At 42.8% G+C, this 27,067-nt stretch overlaps 1 protein-coding gene across 20 annotated transcripts; it reads right to left on the bottom strand.

Moving 5' to 3' along the window:
- Positions 1 to 6,955: 6,955 nt before the first annotated feature.
- TPM1 (tropomyosin 1) lies at positions 6,956 to 26,818 on the bottom strand. 20 transcript variants are annotated; one of them, XM_031061026.1, is made up of 10 exons: positions 26,475 to 26,816; positions 25,703 to 25,828; positions 25,398 to 25,523; positions 19,254 to 19,387; positions 17,934 to 18,051; positions 17,424 to 17,494; positions 16,534 to 16,609; positions 15,925 to 15,987; positions 15,593 to 15,662; positions 6,956 to 7,899 (listed from the first exon to the last, which is right to left on the bottom strand). In XM_031061026.1, exons 1-10 carry the CDS (start codon positions 26,586 to 26,588, stop codon positions 7,817 to 7,819), a joined length of 981 nt encoding a protein of 326 aa, XP_030916886.1. In that variant the 5' UTR covers positions 26,589 to 26,816; the 3' UTR covers positions 6,956 to 7,816. The 20 variants fall into 20 exon arrangements, 15 of the variants coding, with proteins under 15 accessions (XP_030916886.1, XP_005425926.1, XP_005425925.1 ...); XM_005425863.2 differs by lacking the exons at positions 6,956 to 7,899; positions 25,703 to 25,828 and adding exons at positions 12,526 to 12,809; positions 14,233 to 14,311 and having other exon boundaries at positions 26,475 to 26,809; XR_265428.2 differs by lacking the exons at positions 6,956 to 7,899; positions 25,398 to 25,523 and adding exons at positions 12,597 to 12,809; positions 14,067 to 14,311 and having other exon boundaries at positions 26,475 to 26,818.
- Positions 26,819 to 27,067: the final 249 nt, after the last annotated feature.

Raw genomic sequence — 27,067 nt, 5'->3', positions numbered from 1 at the left:
CTTCTAGACAGAAGACTCTGGATCCTGCTCAGTACCTTGTCCAGCAGTTTTTCCAAGCCATTCAACATTATTTGAAGCCCCAGCATGTATTTTTACTGATATCTTGTTCCACAAGCAAAAGGTTCTCTGCAGTTGATGCCAAATACTCACCCAGATGTAAGTGCAGGCTGGTTGCCAGCCCATTTCCCACACATTTACTGCTCTGACCACCCATTCTCGTGTGCTTTCACCTACCTGTGCTGCAACTACACCTTCATTCTGCTTTGCAGACATGTTCTGTGCCACTAAAATTGCTCTTCGTGGGAAAGGAGTACAGATAGCTTGAGAAACTGCACAGGCTAGTAAAAAACAGGAAAAGGGCTCTTATCAAATTAGTAACGTCTCGGGTATTTGGGTGGAGGCATTTGGCACTGGGCTTGCATATTCTTATGGGACTGAGTCCATGAATACTACAAACTCCATTCCTTTGCTTCATATTTTTCTTCCCAAACGTAGATATATTTCAAAAGAGCCCCTCTAAAGATGCCTAATTACTATATGCTACACAAATTGCTAAGCAGGCATTTGACTTTATTCCATTTCCATACAGGATAAACCAAGTTAATGACCTTTGCACAGGTTTATACTGCAATAGCATATTTGCAAAAACTAAAGGAGGTATTTCTTTAGTACCTTTGCAAGCAGGGCTGTGGGAAACAACTAAGAAAATTTTTAAAACTTTGCTGCTGAGGGAAGACAACTCTCTGGGTAACTTCTCTAATATGCCCTAAGTGTAAGACAGTTCATCTCTCTGGTGACTTGGAGTAACTGATCAACTGCTTGCATTGGAAACACTGTCATTTATTTCTTTTACCTTGAACACAACTAGGACCATTTCCTTGTTTTAGATGCTACTTGTACTTTCTGGTGTATAGCAATGTCCATCACACACTTAACTTATAGTTATGCCTTAGTGTGATTAACATTACTCAGTAAATCTGTTTTACTACCTGCACACTCATTTCAGTGTCTGACACCCAGCTTGGGTTCTTTTCATCCTTTCATCACCAATAACAGCAAGCTGCAGTGTGAAGACAAGCAAGATAAGGACACATCCATCAGAGGAGAATCAAGACTTGCTGGTGCTGGAAGGGAGGCTGTGCTCTACTTAGGGGATGACGACATTTTTTCCAAGTGCTGTAATGAAAGCTAACAAGTTCCTACTCGAGTTAGTGCCTGGCAAATTTAACCAACAGGTGTGGGTAAAAACCATTTTTTATGTGGGCTGTTGTGTTCTTCTAAATTCTCAACCAGGAAAATGAAATAGAACCAAAGCTAAATCCCCATGTTGTCTGAGAAATACATGTATAACTGATAAGTGACATGTCTGATGTTAGAGAGCAATGTCTTCATTATTGATTCACAGGCAAAACAGACCTGGGCTAAAGAGGAACTGGGAAAACAGATATTAGGGCTTCCTGGGTTTAAAGTAGCTTGAAAAGGGATTTCTGCCATCTCACACCTTTAATACAGCATGCAGATGTCCTACTCAGATTAAAAAAAAATTCTCAGCACCTCTGAACACCAGCTTTTTCTTTAGAAATTGAAATATAACATTGCACTGCTCACTGTGGGCAGCTGTTTGGTTTTTAAACCTACATACCAAATGTCACAGCAGCTAAAGATCCAGCAGCTTTGACACAAGAGAGAACTTTTCATTGTGCAATGGCTATTAAAGCTCAATTCTGCAACACTGAGACTTTGCTCTAATGGAACTGTTTGTTTGACTAAGGCTTAGTCAAACAGGCAGGCCTTAGCTGTGTGTGCTCCATATGTGTGTGTGGCCAAAGCTGTGTGTGCACCTGGGTGGTTTGGTAAAATGATCTTTAAAACAACTGAGCTGAAATGGCACAAATCCCTACACAATCTGCACTCAATTTAAACTTGGATTTTATCATTTTTCTCTAATTAAATCCAAACTGTCAATAGTTAGTGATTCACAAATATAATGGATCTAGAGCAAACCCTTCCTCTCAGTCCTTTTGCCAGCTGTAGTGTTCCTACTGCTGGCAGCACAAAAACTGAAGGAGATGCAGAGGGAGGAGGCAATAACTTAATTGCTCAAAATGACAGTAATGTCTGGATCTCCTGCACACAGACTCATAAGCTCATGTGCTTTTCATTCCAATTTATGACAGTAAGTCTCAGCACTGAGCACCTCCCATTGACTGACAGCCAGTTTGGGTTGTTAGCTGTGTATCCACAATCCTTCCCAGCAGTTGTTCATTTCCTGGAACTGCCTTGCTCTCAGATGTAGCAGCATGTGAATGCAACGAAAGCACACACACATGTGCTGCATGTTTGCTACCTGCTGACAAGCAGCAAAAAATGGTGGGTTAACTTTTTTAAGTGTTGTAATTTCCTGGTTAAGATAATTGATAATGAAGCCCTAGCATAGACAAATTTTACCCAGATTCTGCCAGTGTGGCAAGAACCACTGAAAGGATGGTTTTTACAGAAAGATTTCCTGCATACTTTAAACCCAGACAAGGTTGACAAAGAATTCCTGTTACCTAGACCTTAGCAAACATCTTCCCCTGTGGCAAAGGAATGTGCTGGCTGCACAGACATGTGGAGGCTGCAGGAGCAGGACAAAACATAACACAGCAGCATTTAGAGGGGAGGATTCATCCCTCTGTAGATCATCTTTGTGTTCTTCATACCCTCCCAACTGGCCCTTAGCCCCCATGTGCAATTCTATCATCTTCTTTCCCTTCCTATTTTCTCACCTAATTCATGTTCCAAACTTTTTTTTTTTTTCTGGAAAGCCTGCAGCAATTACATCACCCTTTTATCCTATTTCATGGTCTACATGTGTACAATAAAAAAATAAGGAAGTAGCACAGCAATCCAGATTAAGCAGAAAGAAGTCTGGCAGGCTCTTCCTTGCTGGCTGCAAAAAACCATAATCCTGAAAGCAGAGGAAAGATTCTGAAGCATTTTCCCAGGCTATTTCTCCAAGTAATATTCTAGTCAAGAAAAACATTATAAACTATCCATTGGGTCTGCAAAGAAATGCTCTATTTTTAAACTGGAAACTCACACAGATCTCCATGTTAATATCTATACCAATGTGTCCTAAGTGAAAACAACTTACCAGAGCTTTGTAGTTGCTCCACCCTGATTATTCTTTCACCAGACCTGCATAATTTTCTCCTCAGTGGCACAGCCAGCTATCACTAGGTGCAGCACTTTGCAGGTTTTAGCCAAGGAAACACTGTTTGCCATGAGCTTTGGCTGTGACAGACCACATGGACTCTTGACATTTCTCTTTGTGTCTCAGGGCAAAGAATGAAAACTACATCAAAGAAAGGAACAATCCCAAGAAGCAGATCATAGTCAGGCCCTGGAATAGAAGGCATTGAAAACACTTTGCTGGATCATGGCCTCAAACATGTAACAACCCTTTATACCCACGATCCATAAATCTTGCTGAGAGGAATAGAGAAATGTTCACAACCCTGCATGTCAGTGTGTTATGACATGTGCTCTTGGCAGCTGCAGCTGAGTCTGCAGGACTTGGGGGTTTTGTGTGTCTTTCCTTTATTTCTTTAATGAAAAAGAGGCTGTTTAATCTTTATCCAGCTATTTCTCAAACAAGCAAAGATACAGGAAGAAGCCAGTGCTGTGGTGTCCTTAAGGCCCACAATACTCAAATCCAAAATACTGTAGAATGTGCTTTCATTTTGGTGCATTATGAGTCAGGAAATAACAAATGGAAAGGAGTGGTGGGGTTTTATGTGTCTGTAAGATTTCTATCTGTTTCTGTTTCCCATTGTTTCCATCTGGACTATCTGCACTGCTCACTAAGCTGCTGGCATTGAGGGGCATCCTGCATTTATGTAATTCTCAGCTGCAGCTTATGAATTGGCAAGGCTCTGACTTACAGAAAACTAGATGGGTTTGCAACTGAAGCCAAGGAGATGATGCAAACTTGTACAGATTCTCTGTACCTTGGAAAGAACACAACACACACTGAAGACAGTCAGTTATACAGCTTCCCTCCATTAAAAGAGCTATTGCTGTGTGCATTTTCAAAAAATCCTCCATGAAGATAAAAGGCATTATCCTTGGTTCCTCCACTTTGACCTTTTTGCTGCAACCCCCACTTACTCTTTCACTGATGTTCCTGTTTTATTATTAAAAGAAGCCCACCCAGAGGAACACCTAAAGGAAAAAGTGCTCTCTTTTTCTATGTGCTGAGTAATGTAAAGTATTCCCTTCCTCACTTTTAAAATTTAGTTGGCTAATCAATTTTCTTTTCCTGTCACTAAAGAACATTCTAGCAGTCAGTGACAGCCCAGTGTAATAGATATTCCTGTGATATTCACAGTATAGTGAAGTTTGACAACCCAGATTTTGAGTAGCATTTAATACACAAAATACTTACAGACCCAGAGCTGAGAGGCAGTGCTCTACAGGGGCAGCTACTGCTTTAGCCTTGCTTCCTAATCAAAGTTCCTGTTCTTATCTCTCACTCATTCATTAACTCTGGAGTGAACTGATTGACCACACAGAACTCCAAAAGATAAAATACATTTCTGCAGGTTTTGTGAACATAAGGAACCATTAAGATAGAACAGGCCTCTGAGGGTCATGATGGAAGGAAAGCACACCCTGCAGCAGGCCTTGTACATTATTTGGTATTCTGATACCAAATATCCCAAGGGGGAGCAGGAGACAACAAAAATGTCTGCATATCTGGAAAATAATTAATTCCAAGTTTACAGCCAACCATGAGATAGGAATCTGCAAGAAGGCAGGTTTTGCCAGCTCTGGTGCTCCCAGAACTACTCATTTCCTTGAGAGAGGTCAGCTCAAAACCCAAACCAGACAATTACAGAGCATGGCTGCACAATTAGGGTACATTTCAGACTGCCAAATAGGTTTTTGGATTAAAAGAAAGGGTGAGTAACTCTCCAAACCAGGACATACATCTTGAGGAATGCTGAACGATGCAGGGTTCTGTGAGTTAACAAATTTTTATTTAAAATAGCAAAGTAGCTGCAAATTTGCTAGAATGGTGTGAAATCAAGGCTCAGCTTATTTTTACAAGCCAGTGCTTTGTAGCTTCACTGACTTTTGTCTGATTAGACACCCCATGAGGGGCAGTAGCTTATGAGATATGGTAAAAACAATTTTCCTGCTCCAGCAAATATGCTCTTATTTGTATTTATGGGTCTGTTGCTAGTCAGCAAAAAGCCACTTGGTGAGATCCATCATTATCATGTTCACTGCTCCATTCAGCTCTCCCTGAAACTGGAAAGCTTTTACTTACCTATTATGAAGCTTTATGGATTCATCTGCAACAGTGCACTTTGGGGAAGTCCACTCTGCCAACAGATTTTTTTCAGATTAATTCTTATCTCCTTGCCTGCACCTGCTTGCCCTATTAATGGTGACATGATACCATTAAGAGATATGAAAACCACAGCCTTCTCATATCCTTCCACACAGGGAGAGCTGAACTCAGATTCCCCCAACCACAAGGCAGTTTGTGGTCTCCTGAAAAGCAATATAAGCAGCAAACAAAGGGTCTGACCTCACTCAGAGCCATTGTTTAGGACTCAAGCACATCCCAAGGGCCCACAGCAGCAATGCAGTGGAGCTGGCAGCACACCCAGCTGGGTCAGACTCACAGCCCAGTGCCAAGAGCTCCTCTGTTCTACTCCTGCACAGCCTCTGACTCTCTGGGTGGCCCTGGGCCCCGCTCCACAAACAATTCCCAGCACAGACTTTGCTATGGGAAACCCTCCCTGACTCCAACAGCACCAGGGGAAGCCACGCAGGGATTTGAACTCTTAGAGCTCAACTACCTCACACCTCATCCTTGTGCCAAGCAAGGAAGGAGCAAGAGATTAGAGTAACTTACCTCAGCACTTTGTGGTTGGAATTTTACCTGTCAGTCTCCAGTACCAGCTAAAGCCTTGTAACATGTATTTTGCTTCCCAAAAACACAAGAGAAACATGAAGCCACGGATTTCATCCTTTCTACTTAGCATGACTTTGCAGCAGTCAACAAATCACATAAAAACTTGTAATGTTACCAAGTTCCTCCCTTTAAAACCCCCAGGCTCATACCAGTACATCTTCCCTCTCTGACTCCCACTTAACCTGAAATTATTGTGTATTACTTTACCCTTTACCAGCTTACACCAGGAGCTGATAAAGCCATCTGTTTTCAGTGGCTTGCTAAGGGCCCACTAATGGAAATTCTTTGGTGATCTGGAAGGTATCTGTACCTGTCTCCTACCAAGCTCCTTGCTGCTAGAGGGATGGACAGCATCTGCTTTCAGCAATATACTACAGAAAAAGAAGGACAAAAAAAATTATTTTTCAAGTCCTGAAGCTGCCTATTGACAGACCTAACAATTCAAATAAAGACACCTACATATGTAGAAATTAGCAACCAGTAGTGAAAACTTGAGTGGAAGTACCTCTTCTGAACATGACACATGATTTTCAAAGGTTTATCAGTGTATTGAAGGAAATTAGCTCATGTTACCAGGTAAGATATACAAATAGATGGTAATGTTTCCAAGAGCACGCCCTTCAGGACTCAATTCCCAAAGAGCTCTGCAATGGTCTTACCAAAACCATTTTGGTCAATGATGAGCAATTCTGGAAAGTTCTACCATCTGCTATGGGATAACTGCCTCCTGCACACAGCTGGGCATGCAGTGAAGTGACAGGGACAGGCTCCTGCAGTATGGCCCCCAAAGGGCCCTCTGAGAGCTGCACATCCACATCTGTCCAAAGCACCCCACTTCCATACCTGGGCCTAACAACACAGCAAAGACTCAGAGCCAGTGTGTTAACAGTGATTCACAGCATGAGAGACACTGCACAATGCAGGGGTCACACAGGGATGCACAGGAAACTGATGTGATGAAAAACAAACCACAGGAGGACAAGATTTACAAAATGTCCTAAAATGTGCATTTTATTTCATATCATTATACAATGTTTACATACAGGTATACTTTTAAGACTGCTCAAAGAAAGTGTGAAAAAAGTGAGGCAAATATCAGTTTAAAAATTCCTCCCCTACCCCAAATCCCCACAAATAAAATACATTTTAACACAATCTCTTCCAAATTAATGTTTTGTCCTGAATTTATTGAATCTTTCATTTCAACATGAAAAATACAATCGAATGAAAACTCAAGGTGAAATGCTGACCTACACTTCTGTATTGAGTTGCAAGAATACAATTTAAAACCTTCAGAAGCCTTCACTTGTCTCCACTGCTTATATATCTTCGTTTTACTGAATTAGAAGGCACAGAAAGTCCAAATTCTCACCGACCAGTCAAGTTCTGATAAAAATAAATTACTGTGCTGGACAACTCCTGACTTGTCTGATATCAAACAAAAGACTTCAAGTAGAACCTTTTGTTCAAAATAGCACCATTTCCACCTGATCTCTCTTGAACACGAATCATTCTTCTTGTGTAAAAACTGTAGTTGGCACTTGAGGTGGGACACTTTCTGCCACAGCCAGGATTCTTCAAAGACTAAGCATACCAAATTGCTGAACTCTCTACAAAGTGTAGGTAACATTTTTGTTGGGAAATGGCACGTTTAAACCATAATGTAATGTCATTTAACCCGCATATGGCTTGCCCATTTTGGTGTTTCCCTGACCCCTGTTCCATAATTTAGCAGATGTTCTTGTGACTGTGGTGAAACTAAAATAAAAACATGTTTATGGGGCTTCACGGCAAGCAGGTGTAAAAATAAACAAACAAATAGTGTGGTTGCCACTAAGAAGGTTTTCACATGTTGTTTAACTCCAGTAAAGTTTGATCCAGCATCTGATGCATATTAAGGTTTTCTTCTTTGGCATGCGCCACTTTCTCTGTTGTGGGATTAGAAAATTAAAACATGAATAGCAGTTCTTTGGAGGCACTGAACATGAAGGCATGCAATCATCATTTCTCTCACAGGGTTTAGAAAGTTAAGAAATGTGCATGCTCATAAATATCAATGTTTCCAGATAACACAACTAGAGAGAATTCCAAATTAATAAAACAAACAGCAAGTAATGCAAGTTTGGAACTGTTCACAGCTGCATTTGTGAAGAAAATGCACTGCCAAGAGAGACACAATGCTCTGGAAACTCTTTGCTTATAGGTGAGATAAAAAAGCAGTTTTGTTTTTTTTTTTTTTTTTAAGTAGGCAATAAAGAAAATAAGTTCTTTGCAGATACACAATTAATAGTTTCATAGATTTCAAAAACACAAAGAACAAAAAAATTAAAACTATTTTAGTTTTCAGTGAAGTGACCTTTAAGAAATTTATTTCTTCTAGAAAATAAATTCACTCAAAGTTAGTAGCCTTATGTTGCATGCACACTTTTATAGGACAATCACTTAACACACATAGTTAATACAATAAATGAGCATAATGTTCTGGTGGTGCATCCCACCAGGATCCAGTAATAGTAACTTCATACTAGGCAAGCATACCTTTAACTGATTGAGTATTGTCAGATGGAGCTCCCATTCTTTTTTTTTTTAATGTCAAATACAAGCCAAATTCATAGTAAGGCAAAATTATCTTATCAAAGTCTCCAGACAAAACAGCTGTAGTATCCTTTAAGTTGCTTTTGAAATACAGAAATATGAATTCTAGTGAATATTTTTCTCTCACTGTGGTAAAAATCTTAGGGCCAATTCATGTTGGATAAACTGAGTGCCTTTCTGCAACACAGGCTGTTAGTTTTTGAATACTGTTAGTGAAATGCTGTAGCTCTTTACTTAAGTAGAAAGAAGCTACTGCACAGCAGAAGAGCTTAGTGCTCCTCCAAAATAGGTGAGCAGACACAGAATGAAAAGCCTCATCCAGAAGAAGCATTTCCATATTTTCCCAAGAGAATTTCTTTCATTAATTTACCACAGAATTAACAGGAAAAAAAAATTTCTAAGTTTCTTGCTTATTTCTACAATTACTGATTCATTTTTCAAGGAAATTTGGAAGAAGGTGGTTTCAAACAAGTTAACAACATAGTCCCACTAAAGTTTAATCCTCATTCAATGCCAGCTTTAGTTCATTAGTTAGGCGACTGTTTTGCTCAAGTTGCTGGTAGAGTTGGTCTGTACAGGCAGCAAGCAGGTTAGAAGGGAAAAAAGAGGCAGAATGAAGACAGATTAGACAGAGAAAACAGTTAAATAAGAGTTACTAAAGAAACTGGTCACATGACAGACAGTTCAGTAACATAGAGAGAAACATTTTACCTCTGTTTCTAGAACTCTAGGAATAGCTACTCCAAGGACAGCTATTGTACCATAGCAAGAACTGGCTAAGAATCCTGTTGTGGGGAACAGCTGTGAGACAAAACTGGAATAGAAATGGAAGAACTGCAGCTATACTCCTAGTAGTACTAAGTCTTACTTTACTCTTCTGTACAGTGTGTGAAATTGTTTCATGTGTGCCATTTTTCTTTGCAAACTATTTAAAGTGTAGTGGAACCTCATCTGCCAGTAGAGAGAAAGCAACTGCACCACAGCCAGCATCAGTAACAACAGGGGAGATGCCAGTAGGCAACTACCACCAGGTCTGGCTCAGCCCATACTCCTTTCCTAGGAAGTCTGGTGGGCTGAAATGTTATTTTTGATAGGTAAATATTACTGGTGTTACTGGAATCCACACATGTTGATATCTTTAAGTTGCTGAGTTTTACTTTGTACAAAAACAGACTCACATTTGGTGAAAATGAAAAGGAAGGATGAACACTTTGCTCAAAAACAGCAAACAGAGAGGACAATTTGTGTTGGAACAGAACGGCCACAGCCATGTTGTGACAGCACATTAAGTGAGAGTTGCTCTGCAGAGTGAAAAAAATGTTCCACAATGGCTTTTGACTATCTTGTGCTCTCAAATTGTCCATGCTCTTCTCAATAACTGCACTCCTGACCTCTTGATCCCAGATTATTCCCCTACAGGAAATGACTGTTTCTGACTCTTTTCCACAAGCTGCCTAACAGCTTCCACAGGAATCCCCTTCCCCTGCAGGCACTGTTCACAGCACAGGCAAAGCTGTGCAGTGAGCTGGTCTGCAGGACATGCTTGCATGGTGAGCAACTCCTCCCAGCTTCCTCCCCAGCCCAGACTCCCACAGCCAGCTCAGTAAAGCCAGGACACTTCACAGCTCTGATCCTGCACCAGTAACAAATGGATCTTGTCCCTCTCATCATGATAATGTCACATATATGTGGAAAAAAACAAAGCCTTAGAGTAACTAAAATTTCACTTTGTCTAGCAAAGTGTATATAGTTGTTATTCCAAAATGAATTACGTGAACTTACTCTTATTATCATCACAGAAATCTCCTCTCTGACTGAGGCAGAAATTTACATTATTCCTCAACTTCCAAAACAACTAAATCCCCCAGTAAAGCAGGGAAGGCACTTCCCAAGAGTACAGTGAGTCCTGGATTCCCATGGGCCATGTGTCCATCTGCTCCAGAGGCAGAGGCTGGCTCTGCAGGAGCCCCAGCAGCCAAGCAGGGACTTCTGGCTCTGTGCAGAGCCAGCAAAGCCCAGCAGAGCCCAGAGCCAGCCCTGCACTCCTGGGAAGAAGCCTCAGGCACAAAACCAGCTAGACAGGGCAGGTACAATTCCACAACTGAGGGTGACAGGAGTGCTGAGCCACACCAGAGCAGGGAACCACAACAGCTCCCTGGAGTGAAGATCAGAGCAGAAGGAGCAGCCAGGAATTCTGCATGCAGCTTCCTGGGGTTCTGCACTGCACTGCTCATTTCCAGTGCTCTGTCCAGCAATCTGTCATCCCTCAGTGCAGAGCTGATCATGTGTGACTGACACAAAAGGCAAAAATTTAATACTGATGTTTAAAATCACTGTGTTAAAAACTGACAGGTTCCTACAATGGATTTTGCTTTTTTGTTTACTTTTCTTAAGAAACACCAGTATTGCAAGGAATTGAGTGGACAAAAAACTCTGCTAAAACAATGAACCTAAACACAATAGATTAAGAAGCTGGAGCTGCTGTAGCATATTTTACTCTGGCTCAGATGACAAGTTACAGTTGACCACAACCCCCTACTCCTGCATTTGTGAAGCTATTAACCTCAGTCATTTTACAAATGCTCATCCCATTATATTTGGTTCACTTTTATATATCCCATTCTATCTGGTTACCCTTCACACACAGCCACTTACTGTGTCAGTTGAGGATTGGTAAGTTACTGAACTTTATTACTTGAACTGTCTGTGATTGCTGATTTATATCCTGGATTTGGGGTTCTGCCTCCAGCCAGCAACACTAGGATGTGTCTTAGGTAGAAAACTGGGATATGCCAAAAAGTTATCCAAGGATGGCAGGCTAGGAGGAGCATGCATCCATCCCAAGCCTTGTTGGGAAAACAAGTTTTGAGGAGGGGAGAAAATCTAGTTTCAACTGCACTGTTGAATAATCTTGAAGCTGAACAAGAAAGAGACATTTACATTATTCTAAAAGTTAAAAACTACAGTTCAGCTATGGTATAATGAATTTATTTAGCTTTGGTGACTTAGGAACTTTAGCAATATATAGAGTATCACCAGAAATCAATCAATATATATAGTATCACCAGAAATCAATCTGGTTTTCGCTTCCATGTGAACTGGAAAATAACTTCTTTCACTGTGATGTAAATAAAGTTAAAATAAGGCAATAAACTCCCTAGTTGCAAATAACAATACAAAAAGTGCACAAGATGTCAATATTTAATGCTTCATCCTTGATCAGACAGTGACAACTGAAACCTGAAATCCATGATGTTCCACTTTGCAGCAGAGTAATTTCATTAATAGCATACTCATTAGAATTTTCCTACTCCAGCTTTGAAACATTTCTGATGAGTCTGCAATTCAAACTCACAAGTCTGAACTAAGCACAAGTGAAAAGCTACTGAAACCTCCCCAATGAACTTCCAATACTATCATGCCACTCAAGAAAAAGATACTGTAAAAACCCAGAATGTTAGCAAGCATCATCTTTGCTGAATAACTGAGGTGTGAAAGAGGGAAAACCTTTTTTGCAAGACATTTCAAGGATTACTTTTGGATGAAAAAAATAATTTAAAGTTTATGATGCTGCCTCTTTAAATCTGTTTCAAATATACAAGTTAACAAACAAAGACATTTAAATAAAGATAAGAAGTCTTCAGCATAAAGCTAGGAAAAGATTTCAGGCTTTAAAGTGAAAAATCTGGTTACATCAAGGATGTAACTGCTCCCTCAGCCATGCTCCCACGACCAATGACCCCAAGGAAGTAGTGACCTTGCAAATTTTGACCTAACAATAACAACTGGAAGAGTTCCTATTACATCTATTTGTCATTTTATCTGCAGCAGAGTTTGAGAAAAACTAAGATAATAACTGTCAGTTTTCACACACTGCACTTGCTGGCTTGGCATTGTCAACCTTCAGGCAAAAGTGTTTTCAGCTAAAAAATGAAAACACCAAAAAATGAAATCCCTAATGGCATAAAAGCGCAAATTTTATTAATAACTTAAATAGTTACTTAAATAAATAAAAGGCAAAGGAATAGCAAAAGGGATACAGCTGGGATATTTATTTTACATTGAGAAATGTAGTTTCTGTACAGCAGAGCACAAACAGAGCATGTTCTGAGACAGGTGATAGAGGAAGAGTCAACTAAGCTAGAAGACAGGACAATGAGCCCATGAAACATCCAAAGCTTGGAAAGATGTTTTATCCAACCCGATGAAGATGTCTTTGGAGAACTGAAGCAAAGAAAATTATCTGCATGAAAAGAAAAAGTGAGATAAGGTAGAAAATGAAAAAAGGTGCAGTAAAGACTTTCAAAAAAGCAGCAATGGCACAGCAGAGCCCAGCATGCTGAGATGACTATGCTAGAGAAACAGCACACCATGCTGGGACTGGAATGATACAGTCACGTCCTCATATACCAGTAGACTACAATTTTAAGTCTGTTTTCCACTTAGAAATATCCCAAATTGAAGAAATATTGTAATCTCTGTATAAAGAGGAGGAAAAAAGAAATCCATTTGCTTGATAAACCACTAAGCAAAACCATATGTCGGGGAGGAATTTAAAAACAAAGAATCAAAGCATACAAAGCAAGCAACATGAGACCTCTACTAAAATGTTGGTAGAGAGAAGGAGGAAAGTAATGAACAGACATGGGGACAAAAACAACATGAAGAAAAACCATTTAAAATATGGGTGGAAACAAAATCCGTTTCAAGCTCTAAGACATAAGCAAACCTTATGTTGAAAGCATGCCTGGGTTTCCAAAGGGGAATGCTGGGACTAAACATTGCACCTCCTAAGCACTGGAGAGCCAGAGCTCTTCCCCTGTCCCATGTCAGCTGCAGTGTTCATGCATGGGAAGGTGGAGGTGGCACAGCTGACCTCTGTTCAGAGTCACTTTGTGTCAAACACTGCACTGAGCAGTCACACCTTACAGCTGTTGACTCTCCTACTTTCCTGCCGCTCTTTATTTTTCTCCTTATGACTAAAGTTGGTATTGCCACATTTTTGGTGTATGCAAATAAAATTCCTACTGCTATCCAGAAAACATGCAGAAGAAACCTACAATTCAATTGTTGCCTTTATGGGTTTAAATGACAAGGTATTTTCAATCCATTTCCACACATGGAATTCAGTGATAACAGCTGAAATTTTCAGAGCAGTTATGAAAATTTAGATAAACACTTTCTACTGTCATTAACAGAGAATAGAGCTAAATCTAAATTTCTCTGACATTTTTGCAGGAACTTTGCCAGAGTGAAAATCGTGACAGCAGGCAAAGGAATACGCTCTGAATGCAACACGTACCACAGCAATTTTCTTTGGTAAAACAAACATGATGGGCCTGGTAGATAACATTTGAACAGAGGTGAACTGAAAGGATAAACACAGAGCCACAAACAAAGGGCAACCACAAGACACAAGGATTGCAGACACAGAATCAAAAAGTAACCACAAGCTTACAAAATCACCATGAGTATTTACCAGGCTTGGCACAACACTCACCCACACTTTGCCAGGGTAAAGCAATTGTTCATGGTATTTTGTACACCTATTCTCTCTAAAGGAAAGCATCTCCCGCTACACAGGGAGCATCATTTCACAAGGGTGGAAGTGCGCAATCAGTGAGGGCAGGGAAGCAGCAGCGGGCACAGGCTGGGAGGACATTTACATGGAAGTCATATCATTGAGAGCGTGGTCCAGCTCCTCACTGATGGCTTTGTACTTCAGTTTCTGAGCATAGAGCTCATCTGGTGTTCCCCCAGGAAAAGCAGAGGTGTGCAAGGAAATGGAGCAGGATCATGGGATGGAAGGTGGAGGTGGTGGCATGGGGGTACCATCCAGAAGCCACAGGAAATGGGAAGAGTGCACAGAAAGAAGTGTTGTGACAGACAAAATGAAATAAAATTAGAGAAGAATAAAAGAAAGAGAGTAGTGAACAGTTCTATGCAAGAAAATAGTGAACAGTTTTATGCAACAAATTCATTAACTGCACTGCCAACAGGGTAACCTGTGATATACAGAAAAGCAAGAAAAGAGAGTACAAAAGAAGCAAAAATCCATGTTTCTCTGCCCTGGATTTTTGTTTTAATGCTTTTTTGTTTTAATCAAGAGGGGACACAAGAGCTAGGGAGAAAAGATCCAAAAATGGGGCTCAAGGAGGATATTAGCCTTTTCTACCACTCTTTTTTTTTAATCACTCTGGTTTGTGTGATGTCAAACTCAGCTTCTTACAGCAATTTTTGTTCCTTCTAAACACTTATCTTTCTTCTCTGCTTCCTTCCTGAGTCAGGGATCATAATTTTCAGCAGCTACTTAGGCATTTCATCACCTTCATGCAGAATCCAGCCTGCCACACCATGCAATTTAGCTTCTTCAAATCCTACACTTAGTGTAATGCCTCTAAATAGCCAACTCCACATAACTTCAAATTACAAAGTCCTACTGAATTGTTTTCTCCAGAGGCAGAAAGCACATTCTACTACTCTGCTGCAGTTCTGGCAGATTTATCAAAACCTTACAAACAAACCTCTGAAGTTGAATAATCCTTCTGATAACGTATACAATCTATTAGCTTTACCAAACCCCAATAACTGGTCTATGTCACAAAATGCCTGCCCCAACCCACACTTAACACAGCAATAAATTAGGTTAGCTTGCTACATTCCTAACTATTGCAAACATAATGCAACTCTTCATCAGCTCTTTACTAAGATGATAATAACACTTGTCATCTGTAACATTTATATACTTCCAAATAGAAGAGTATAAAGCAAAAAATGGAAGGAGTCTTGAGAACATAAGAGAAAAAGCAACAGGCAAGAGCAAAACACTGTTCACCTGAAGCATTTAAGACATCAATACATTTCATTTAGAAAATATTTTGTCTACTCTTTAGGTAGACCCATTTATACAAGCAGAACAATTCAGCTCAGTAGAATTGGGTATTAAAAAAACAATAAAAACTCTCACACAAGAGAAGAATAAGGGATATGTATTTCCACAGTAAATAGAAGAACAGCCCCACATACCTTCTAGGTCATCAATGCTCTTCTCCAGCTTGGTTACTGACCTCTCAGCAAACTCAGCACGAGTCTCAGCCTGCAGTCAGGACAAATGCAGACTACTTTAGGAAACACACACAGTACTTAGGAGTTGAAAAGAAATAATTCAAGTGAGGAAAAAAGCACAGTGAGAGGAGACAAATAATAAGGCTAATATAAACTAATTTCTAGGGGAGATATTTAACAGTAAACTGTTTCCAAAATGGTATGTTCATCCTTACAGCATCAAAGTAGTGTTTATACTAAAAGAATCAAAGGTGGACTGGAAGATATGTTGCAAAGAACAGCTTTCATTTTACCTCCTTCAGTTTGTCAGTCAGAACTTTAATCTCCTCTTCATACTTGTCTTCTTTCTGTGAGTACTGTAATTAGACAGAGGATCACTGGTATTAGATGGGTATTCTAAATATACCCAAAACCCCTCACTTTGAAACTCTTGTAACAGATTATCTGTACACAAGAAATTGTTATAGGTAAAACAAAATTAATTCCACTTGGAAGGCTGTGGTAGTGTGGTTTATAACAAGAGTCAAACTTTTCTTGAGTTACATTCCAGTGCAATATGGTGGGAACTTTGAGAAGAAATTAGTACTACCGTTTTAAAGAGGAATGTCTTCTGGAGAAATTAAATGTTAGTATACAATGCCATTCTGAGGGACATTCTATAATTAACGCTTAATCTTGTCAGAATACTCAACAAAACGTGTGGCCAAATAATACTGACCTATTTGGAATGACAAGACATGCTATGTTCCAGTAGGAGCCAAATAGGAATTGAGTAGTAAAGCCAAATGCCTCTACTGACAACAGCCCTGAAGAAATGCTGCAAAGTGACTGGCATACAAAGGAAACCCCATAGGCCAGATGACAGTGTAAGGGACACATTCTCACATAAGTCTCTAGCCTACCTTCTCAGCCTGAGCCTCCAGCGACTTCAGGTTGTTGGTCACAGTTTTCAACTCCTCTTCAAGCTCAGCACATTTGCTGTTATTTCGGAGGTAAGGCAGGAAAGGGGAGGATGGAAGATTCAGTCAAGCAAAAGAAATAGGAGAAAATAGGGGGGAAAGATAGAGAAAAATGAAAACCATTACAGGGCAAAAGAATGGCCTCAAAAGCAGCTGATCCATCACAGACTGAAAGCAGCTCTTTGTGATGCCAAATACCAGTTCAAGTGCACATTAAGACAATGACCAGACAGAAATTTATCTACAGCTCTTGGCTTACACAGAAACATTTACAGAGCTTTTACACGTGAGACAGTTCAGCTTCTTTTGGCTGCACAGGAGATCAGTTTTAAAGATAAAAATCAATAAACAAAAAAAGAGACCAAAGAAAACCACCAAAGCGAGATGCAAAGAGAGAGTAAAGAGCATAGCAAGGACTTATTTGTTACTACTGAGTGAGCTAACTGGCTATGGAAGCTGAAACACTTGGGTTGCAGTTAAACCTAAAAACTGTTTATTAGTATCAGTACCTTATCCTCTGCAGCCATTAATGCTTTCAAGGTTTGATCCATTATTCTTAACTGTTCTTCCAGCTGTCGGACTTGGCTGTTAGTGAACACATGAAATGCACAAAAGCCATTCACAAAATCAGTGTGCAGGTACAGCATGCAGTGACAAAACACGCGCACGCACATAGAACACATTTACTTTGGCACTGACCGTTTGTCTCAACCATTACAGTAAATGAGCAAAACATAGCTTGGAGCTGAACACACAGTGTGCTGCCAACGTTTCATGCAGTTATAGTTCTCTTCTAGCACCTCACATAGATCCCAGGGCAGCTGCACACTTACCTTTCTGATAGCTCAGCACGCTCCTCAGCGCGCTCCAGGTCGCTCTCAATGATCACCAGCTTACGAGCTACCTGCAAGGACAGGCAAGGCACAATCAGGGATGTTGCTGCACTGCACCTCACCTGCTTCTAGAACCTACAAAGCAGGAGGCCAGGTCTCTTCATTTCTTGGTCAACACATAAGTTTTGATTACATGATATCTTCATTATTCATTTGAGACTTAGTTATTGACATTTTTCAAGACCTCCCTTTCATTCACCAAAAGGCAACTGAAAAATATTTCTCTCCCTAAGAGCTTAGGGAATATTCTCAAGCATTTTAGTGAAAGATCTAAGCTCAGATCTCCTGTCACCTTGTCCCTTGAGGTATCTGAGTGCCTGATTTTCCTTCCATAGCTGTGGAGAGGGGTGTTTGTGATCTTTTGAACTTAAAAGGCAAAAGAGAAAAACAAAAATTACAGACCCAGCCTCATGGGCTTCAGAGAGAGATGACCTGCACTCAAGGACTGACCTCTTCATACTTGCGGTCAGCCTCTTCAGCAATGTGCTTAGCCTCTTTGAGCTGGATCTCCTGGATTTCCATCTTCTCCTCATCCTTCTGGGCCCTATTTTCAATGACCTTCATTCCTCTGAAAAACGTGAAAAACAGGAAATACAAGGTTCAGGGCTTGCCAGTTTATCTCCAGCTCTACTCCTTGTGGTATGTGACTTTCAGACAGTGGTATTCAGGTGAGTGAAGCACATCGGACACATGAGTCCTTACACCAGAGATTTAATCCTGTGCACTTACATTTCAGAAGTTCAAAGAACAAAACATGACTTAGGAAGAAAGAAAAAGTGTGATTTGTTTAGCTCTTACTGTAATTCAGCTGTAGAATTCTTTTTCATTTTAAACTGCAGGAAAAACTCCTCTTATAGAAAGGTTAACAAAGGTTGTTGCTTCTGAAGACCTAATAAGACTGAAAACATCTGTGCTTTTACACTCATCAACAGCATGTTAGAACCCTTGCAGAACTGAAAAGAACCATGTCTATGGGCCAGACTCCCCTGGGTTTTGCCATGCCAGAGCCCTAGAAGCTCCCTGTGCTCTCTAAAAGCAAAACTGAAATCCTTCATAACAAGAAACACTGTGTGTTGCACATGTCTGATATAAAATTACCTTAAATGTTTCAAAACACACTGTGAGTCTCTGGCAAATTTCTTTTCAACAGACTCCATTCTTAGTAAGGTAGAAGTACACATGCAGAATGTGTGGGTTTCCTTCAGAACAAAAGGTTCTATCACAGGTATAAAGTACCATTGGAAGAAGACAGAAGATCTTCCAAAGTCACGAAGTTTGAGTTCCTAACTTACACTACTGACTTCTGGAAATGTGAAGGAATTATCAGCCTCTTTCCTTTGCTCACCTTCACATACCAATCTTGCCAACAGGAGAACCAAAGCCTCTTCAAGCACTTCACTACTCTCCAGGTGAGATTTTCTACCCACAATGAAAGCAAGAATCACCTAACAGCACAAGAGTATCACAAGGAGTTGTCATCCAACCAGAGAAGTCTGGGCTGGGCCAAGCAGTTTTCCCAGGATGTGAATGATACATCAAAAGACCTATCACACTTAAATCTCATCTTCATAACTGGAAAAGAATCCAAGCCCAGATATTTTGGACATTTCTACAGACAAGCTGTAACTGAAGTCCACGTAGGCAAAGGAAGAGCAGATTACACATATTCAGAGACCTAGGAGTGGTTTAATTTATGTCCCTAACCCACACCCTGGCAATTATGATCTTTGTCATAAGGGTAACAATCCATCCAGGTGTGGCTCCACCCACCTTTCACTCTCATCTGCAGCCTTCTCAGCCTCCTCCAGCTTCTGCAGGGCAGTGGCCAAGCGCTCCTGAGCCCGATCCAACTCTTCCTCAACCAGCTGGATGCGTCTGTTCAGAGAAGCTACTTCACTCTCAGCCTAAGCACAGGAAAAATAGAAATTAATTCATAGTAAGGCACACATCTTCCCTTGTAAAAGGTTACCCCGTTACCTGCTAGTGCCACTTAACAGTACTTTGTCATTTCTGACTTTGTCCACTAGAAAGTCCATACACAGAGATTGAATTGTGAAGTTGTTGCTTAACAGAGGAAAAAAGTGATTAATGCTTGCTTCCAACGAAGCACATCAAGGACTGTACAATTTGTACTAGAAAGAACTGCACAGGAAGAATTATGCACCATTACCCAAATATTTTCTGTTGTTGTATTTGCAGACATTCATTACAGACCATCCCTTTTTTAAATCAAACCAACACAAGCTAATTACTCAATTCTTCTGTTACCCCAATTCTTTTATTTATGACCTTTCACCGTATTTGGCAAGAATTGTCCCGACATTTCCTTGAGTCCTGTAAGAAGGCTTCAGTGTAAACATGTAAAAACACACCTGGATCAGCATGTGCAACGAGACAGCTGCCACAGAGAGAGTTTGAGAACATTTAAAAAGTGCCCCAACACCCAGAGGTTTTGTTTACAAGCAAGCTGTGCAAGAGTGGACAAAAAAGGCACCAGCAAGGACCCTAGTACAGGCAGCAATCCCTTAAAACATCCTTTTTTTTTTTCCTCCCATAGTTCCATCCTCAATCTTCCCCTAAATTTGCCTTTCTTGAATTACCTGTTCACTGAACTTTCTGTACAACACTTGCAACTCATTTGCCTCTTATCACTACAAGCTATTCTATATTACAGCTCCAAACCTGCACTTGGCCTAAGTTGCAGAGTAAGTTCTAAAACAGCCTTCTTGTGGTAACCTCACCATTAAACTTACTTTCTTTCAAAACTATATTAACCACAAAGTATATATAAAAGGGTAACTATTCTAAAAAGTTTATTACTTCAGAGAATAACGCTTAATTAGTTCTGAAAACATATATGATATATATTTGCTGTATGTGAGGAAGTACACATCTGAATTTCCTATGACGTCTAGTTGAGGGGAAAACCAACCCTCTGGCAAAAGTGGATACCAAAAGTATCAGTTTGGTACTTTTTCTTCTCTAACCAGAAGTAGCTGGATAGAGTTGTCCATATCAAAGATTTTGCTGTTCATAACACAAAAAGAATAACTTACAGACCAGAAAATAACCTTTGACACAAAAGTAACAATGTCCAGCTAGAATGACTGGAAGTAACACATGAACAGGGAAGCAATTATATCTTTGAACATTAATATGCATTGGCAGTGAACACAGAACCAGAAGGAGAAGAGACTTCATCCTTAGAGATCCACATTAATCCAAATATAAACCATTTAGCTATGTAATCAAAAAGAAGTATTCAAAATCTCTGGTTTTGGACTTCTGGCTTTAAAACAGTGAGAATTTGAACTTTCACATTTAAGATAGAAAATGACCCTTCATAAAGGCTACCCTAGGGAAATTTGTAATGTTCAAGTTAATTATTATCATGTCAAGACTGCTCATCATGATAAGAGCATAAAATTGTGCTTCAAAACACAGAGTGACTAAAGTTCAAGTTTTCACTTCCTGCTCCAGTAACTCACTAAGGATTTACCAATCAGCCTTATATGGCCCCATTACTCTTCTGCAGAGCAGGACTTCTCTCCTTATATGGCAAGGAAGGAAAAAACCCCAGTGACATTCGGGGCACTCCCACTGCTACCATGCAAACATAACCCACGTTTCTGCCGTGGCACTTACACACCACATATTTTTACAATGAGTGCTGACATGGTTAAGTTACCACTGGGTGTTAATTATCACTATTATAAGGGAGATTCTGTTTTCCAGAAGGAGGAAGAAAAATGCGTTTTGAAAAAGTGGTTACCAACAGCCCCTTGAGATGCATGTACTCAAACCAAGATTCTTCTTTAAGGGAATGGCTACTAATCACAGCTTGAAGCTTTTAACAATCTGGTATAACAATCAAAAGCTGGAGGCTGTGCTACGTTTTGGCCACAGCTGTAGCTTTTCTGTTGTTTGCATATTTGTACCTTGCACAGGAAGAAGAAAACCCTCACCTAACAACCCTAGCTAGTCACATGCCATACATGTAAGGCATTACACTGAGGGAAGGGGCAGATTCACACCTCAGCTCGCTTGCTGCAGTGCTCTCACAGCCTCCCTCCTCAAGCATGCAGAAATACAGCTGCAACAATAAAACCCCTCATCTGTAGCCAGCACTGCAGAAAAAGCACACGTCTACATGTGCCTGGGAGTTCAGCTTTTTCAGCCTTTATTCACCCCAGCACTGACCCCTCCACATAAAAACCTAAATACCATGTAAATGTACTCTGCAGAATTCCACATCATCCACATAAACCAACTCCAAGGAAGAGACAAACATTAACCTGTAGGGTCCTAAGCCTTACTGCAATGTAGCTGAACTCTTAAGGGAAGGCTTCACCAGAAGGCTGTAACCACTCCTCCAGCACTATCCCTTCTGCCACGAAAGTTAACAGCAAAACTTTCCTTTTCAATAGAAATTCCTTAATATGCTGGTCAGAATAATACATGTTACTGAAAGTAGGAATTTTTGTGTCCTTTACTCCACAAAGCTTAGAAAACAAACACAAGTTTTTGAAAAACAGAAACCCTTATGAAATGAGTTATGGCTCTTCACTGAAAAAACTAGATATGCCAAGCGATCTGCAAGAATGCAATAGTTACACAAGCACAAGTGGCCATATTTTGCTCCAGAAGGAAGATCACCTGCAAGTAATCAGGAGGCTCTTCTTTTGAACTTACTGCCCAGAATGTGTAGAAAGGCCCATATTATAAGGAAATCAAATAATCACAATTTTTTCTATTGTAATAAACTACACAAGAGCTTTGCTCTTTTGCTTTGTTTTCACGCAACCACTGGAGACATTAAAACTGCCTCAAAGAACACTGTACATTTTACAGCAGGAAACATTCAGCTACAGCTGCTGGAACTCCCAAAGGTCAGTGATAAGGCAAAGAACAGCCCTATCAGGTTTTTTTATTGTGATTGCCACCCATAATTACATCTCTCTGCTGTGTAAGCCTGTGCTGCTCACACCTGATCCTGCCTCTGCCTAAAACCAAGCCTACTGTTCCTTTCCCCTCTTGGCGAGCAGCTTTGACGAACGGCACACACTGCAGATGTTCAGTGACTGGGGTTGTTGGGGTGTTGTCAGGTACCGTGGCCTCTCAGGTGCACTCCTGCGTACTTCCCCACAGTCGCCATGCTGACTTCCCTCACAAATGAACTCGTTTGGATGGGATACGAGAACTAGGACTAGTGGGGAGCAACACCTCATAAAACCTTGCTCATAGCCTAATACAAAACAAGTAATCTCAAACATCTCGCCTAAGTCCGAGCTCACTCCAGCTCGGGGTTTTGCTGTTGCCCAGCAGACCCAGTGCTGTCTCCGGGCGCGCTCGCCTGGGCCCGGCCCACGCAGCACTCGGGTTACCGAGCCGGGAACGCAGCGCCGCGGGCCGGCCCCGCCGCCAGCCCGGCAGGTAACAACCACCAGCCCGGCAGGTAACAACCACCAGCCCGGCAGGTAACAACCGCCTTGTCGGGCACGGCGGCGAAAGAAGCGGCCTCCCGCCCCCCGGCCGGAGAGACAGGCGGGGCACCGCGCCCCGGGACCCGCACCTCCAAGCCCCGGGCCCAAGCCGGGCCGAGGGGCGGCCCTACCTCCTCCCGCAACGCCCGCTCCTGGTCCACCTCCCGCTGCAGCCGTCCCGCCCGCTCCTCGGCGGCGTCCGCCTGCTCCTGCAGGCTGCGGATCTTCCTGCGCACGGCCTCGAGCGAGCTCATCGCCGCCATGCCCGCACCTCGCCCAGCCCGCGCCGTCTCCCTCCGCCCGCCGCAGCCCCGGAAGTCCCCCCGCGCCGCAGCGCTCCGGGGCGGGGCTGCGGCACCGGGCTGGGACCGGGGCGGGGACGGAGGATGGTCCAGCCGTCCTAGGGACGGGCCGGTCCTGCCCGGCGGATGTGCCGGGGCAGCAGCGCCGCCTGGCGGCAGAGCACTCGAGCTGCCCCGGCCGGCCCGGCCCGGCCCCGCCGCTTCCCCCCCACACCGCCCCATATGAGCGATGTCACCAAATGCCATCGAGGAACCCGCCAGAGGCTGCTGCACCCCGCCCGGCTCCTGAGACACGGGCAGGGGACAGGGGGCTGCAGCCGCCCCCTCTCAGGTGGGGTGGCTCCAGGGATGTGTCTGGCTTTGGGAGATGAGTCACACCGGACAGGTAAGATTTTCTCGTCCCAGTGAAAGGCGAGTCCATCCCAGCGAGCCGACACTCCCTCCCTGCCTCTGCCCTTTTCCTAAGGCTTGGAACTATCCAAACGAATAAGGTAAATACTGGGGCAACTGCAATGCCCCAAATATACTCTTCATTGCCAAAAAAAGAGAAATACATCCCTAAACTGTCAAACATATTCCATGCATACAAATAAATAAGACATTTACCTCAATGAAAACAAGCCAGACACTCTCCCACCCTCCACCTCAGGAAAGACTGCAAATAAAATTGCCCTCAACTAGCTTCGAAACACTGCTTTCCAGCAGGGGCAGGTGGCATGGGGATTAGTTAGGAAGATCATTAGTTTCAGAAAGGGAATCTAGTAGCATTTCTCCAGTCTTCATCCAAGGCAAGCTATTTCCAAATAGTCTGCATACTTTTCCATATAAGGAATATCTCCCTTGGATCTATATGCGGTTCCTTTGAACAAGCTAAATAAATGTCCTGCTAGGAAGCTGCCTCTCCTATGGCAGCCTGCACAGAGCAGACATCTGATCCACATTATACACGGATCCCTCTCCCCTGTTCCTTTGAACACTTCTGTTTGTTAAGTTCTTGGGATCTCTTTCAAAGCTCTACAATTATGTTGCCATACTGAAACGAAGCCTTTTTTTTCTTTATGCCTTTTAGAAATAAGATAAAAGCATGGTGTCTTCTATGTTGTTTGTAACATTTCCGTTTCTGAAAGTATCCTTCCTCCCCTGAAATACTTTGCTTGCTTCATTTGTGGCAACTCCGTTCCATTTTGGCTTTGAGGTTGACTTTTAAAGCTGAGCTATAGGAAAAGGAGGCTCATTGCTTTGGAAATACTGTAGTATCATCTAATCCTGTAATTCAGACCTGAGATTTACTCAAGGAGAATTGTATTGTCCAACAGCAGCAATAGAGACCAAGACCTTAACTACACAGACTCTTATGGTTCCATGCATGCGATCCATTAAATGCATGTCAGGAACAGACAGGTGGGAGGGATGAGGGCCTGGGAGAGGCACAAGCTCTTGCCTTATTACCATATAAAGTGCTGAGCTATATATATCTCCCAGCTTGCTCCCAAGATCCCTGTCCTCTGAACAGCAAAACTAGCAAGTATCATCTTCCAGGCAATCTTCTGTCACACAAGACTGAACTTTTCTTTGACAAGTAAAGCAGTTCCACTGATTTCCAAGGGGGAAAAAAACCCCAAAAAAACAGGAGAGAACCTTTTATCTCAGGAACTAGTGAGCCAAACCAGTATCTACCAGCAGTTCTAACACATGCATACCTAGGAACAGCTCTCTTGAAATCAGAACTAGCAGCCCTTGCTCTTCTAGATCTCCCTCTCCTGCACCTACTCACTATTAACTCTCTGCTTCTGTTTCACTATCAAGACAGTGTTGTTCCACCCTGAGTTGTTTTACCCATCACCTGAACAGATAAATCACCATTTCTTTACTTTCACATCTAGAGTGGCAAGTACACATAAAAAGCACACGTCAAGTGAGCAGAAACCCAATCAGACACCTCTGATAGTGTGCAAACCTCATGCAGGGAGGCAGTGCTGTGTTTCCCACCTCCCTGTCCAGGAGGTGCCTGGACCCTGCCTTCAGCAAGGCTTTGCAGTGCTGCTGAGGAGGAGTCCAGGCTGTCCTGAGCAGAGGGAGTGTGCGGTTTCTCTGTTGGGTTTGTGGTGAAAGGGATGGGGGTAACTTACATCTGTGGCCTTTTTGTCAGCCAGTTCCAACTTTTCCTGTGCATCTTTAAGGGACTCGGAGTATTTGTCCAGCTCATCCTCAGTGGCCTTCAGCTTCTTTTGCAGAGCCACCAGCTCGTCCTCCAGCTGTGATATGGGTGGAAAGTGGTGGAGAGGGGAGGGCGGGCGGGAAAAGGTGCAGCAGGCAGCGTGATCGTGCAAACGGAGAGGTGCGAGTGCAGAAGAGACAGAAAAGGACAGACAGACAGAGAGAGAAAGAAGGAGAGACAGTTAGATCCTCTTTGCTTGCAGCAAGGGCACGATACCTTGGCAGCATTCTCCTCTGCGGAGAGGAGGCTGTCCTCAGACTTGTGTAGCTCTTCCAGCACTTGGTCCCTGGTATCCTCCGTCCCACGCAATTGCTTTTCCAATTGCACAATGTCATTCTCTAACTAGGTGCACAAGAGGAAATATAATGCACAAATATGTTTCTCCCTTGGCTTAGAAAACTGAAATTAATTCATAAAATCACTCTTCCTTTCTCCCTCCTCCTTCCGGATCTCCCAGAAACGTGCAATCAATGCATCCCCCTCCCTGAATCGAGAAGCCCCAGGTGTAAAGGAAGGGGCTTGGAGAAGGACAAAAAAGTGGAGCATGTGTCCGGAGAGGGGCGGGAGGGCAGTTCGAATCGGACACATCTGCCGAGTGATGCTGGAGTGGGCGAACACAGCTTTCACTGTCCCTTGCCAAAGCGCCGCACATCTGCCCAGTGCTAACCAGGCGCTCTGGACAGCCTCTCTAAGCCGTCCCCCTGTGACAAAGGCACAGAGGCCACGCAGCCGTCCCAGGGCCCTGCTCCCCAGCGGGAACGGTGGGGAAGGGGGAAGAACCTCCTGCCGCACCCCGGGAACCTCCAGCCGGCGGCTGCCAGGCTGAAGCTCTGCCTCAGGGAAAGTTCAACCAGTTCTGCAGGGCGCGGGGGTGGAATATAACAAAGTACGGTGAGGGGGGAAGAAGAGGTGTGGAAATAAAAAAAAGAGAATAGTCTGGAAAGATTTGCGCCCCGGCGCTCGCTGCGCCCGGGCCCTCGGTGCAGACCTGCTTGCTTCTCTCCTCCGCTGCCTTCTTGTCCGCTTCGGCTTGCTCGGCTCTGTCCAAGGCGTTCTCCTTGTCCAGCTTCAGCATCTGCATCTTCTTCTTGATGGCATCCATGGCGGCGGTGGGCTAGGGCGCGTCCCCGCGCGAACTCCTTCCGAAAGAAAAACTTGAAAAGTTGCGGGAGAGCCCCGAGTCCGGACGCGGGCCCCGGGGGAGCGGAGCGGAGCTGCCGGGCGGGGTTGATCCGTGCGGGACGGGACGCCGGCCGAATGCAAGCGGCGGGCAGCGAGCGCCTCACAGATATGTACTTTCCCAGGGGGCTGACTGCATTCCTCAAGACATCCAATACTTTTTTGGAAAGGGCTTTTTTTTCTTCCCTCCCTCCCTCCTCCTTTCGTCCCTACCCCTTTCCCTCTCTCACTGCCCCCCGGGTTTTTTTGGGAGGCACAGCTTTCCCATTCGCTGCCGCCTGCCATTTGACCGCAGATATGACTATATATGGGATGCGATGGGCGAGGTAAGGCGGGGGAGCAATTTGTTCCCATTTCCAAATAGGCAGGACGGGACATTTCGCTGCTACTCCTGGGAGGAAA

Source organism: Geospiza fortis, unplaced genomic scaffold (assembly GCF_000277835.1).
Source record: "Geospiza fortis unplaced genomic scaffold, GeoFor_1.0 scaffold317, whole genome shotgun sequence".
Lineage (NCBI taxonomy): Eukaryota > Metazoa > Chordata > Aves > Passeriformes > Thraupidae > Geospiza > Geospiza fortis.
The sequence above is the reverse complement of the archived record's forward strand: the minus strand, read 5'-3'. Positions and strand labels throughout refer to the sequence as shown.

What these genes read in the sequence shown, in the direction of transcription:
- TPM1 (XM_031061028.1), bottom strand. Translation starts at nt 26,588, where the DNA reads ATGGATGCCATCAAGAAGAAGATGCAGATGCTGAAGCTGGACAAGGAG. An exon ending in CGGAGGAGAGAAGCAAGCAG is followed by an intron (nt 25,524 to 26,474) that starts GTCTGCACCGAG and finishes CCCATATCACAG; the next exon opens with CTGGAGGACGAGCTGGTGGC. An exon ending in CTGACCGCAAGTATGAAGAG is followed by an intron (nt 17,495 to 17,933) that starts GTCAGTCCTTGA and finishes CTGTCCTTGCAG; the next exon opens with GTAGCTCGTAAGCTGGTGAT.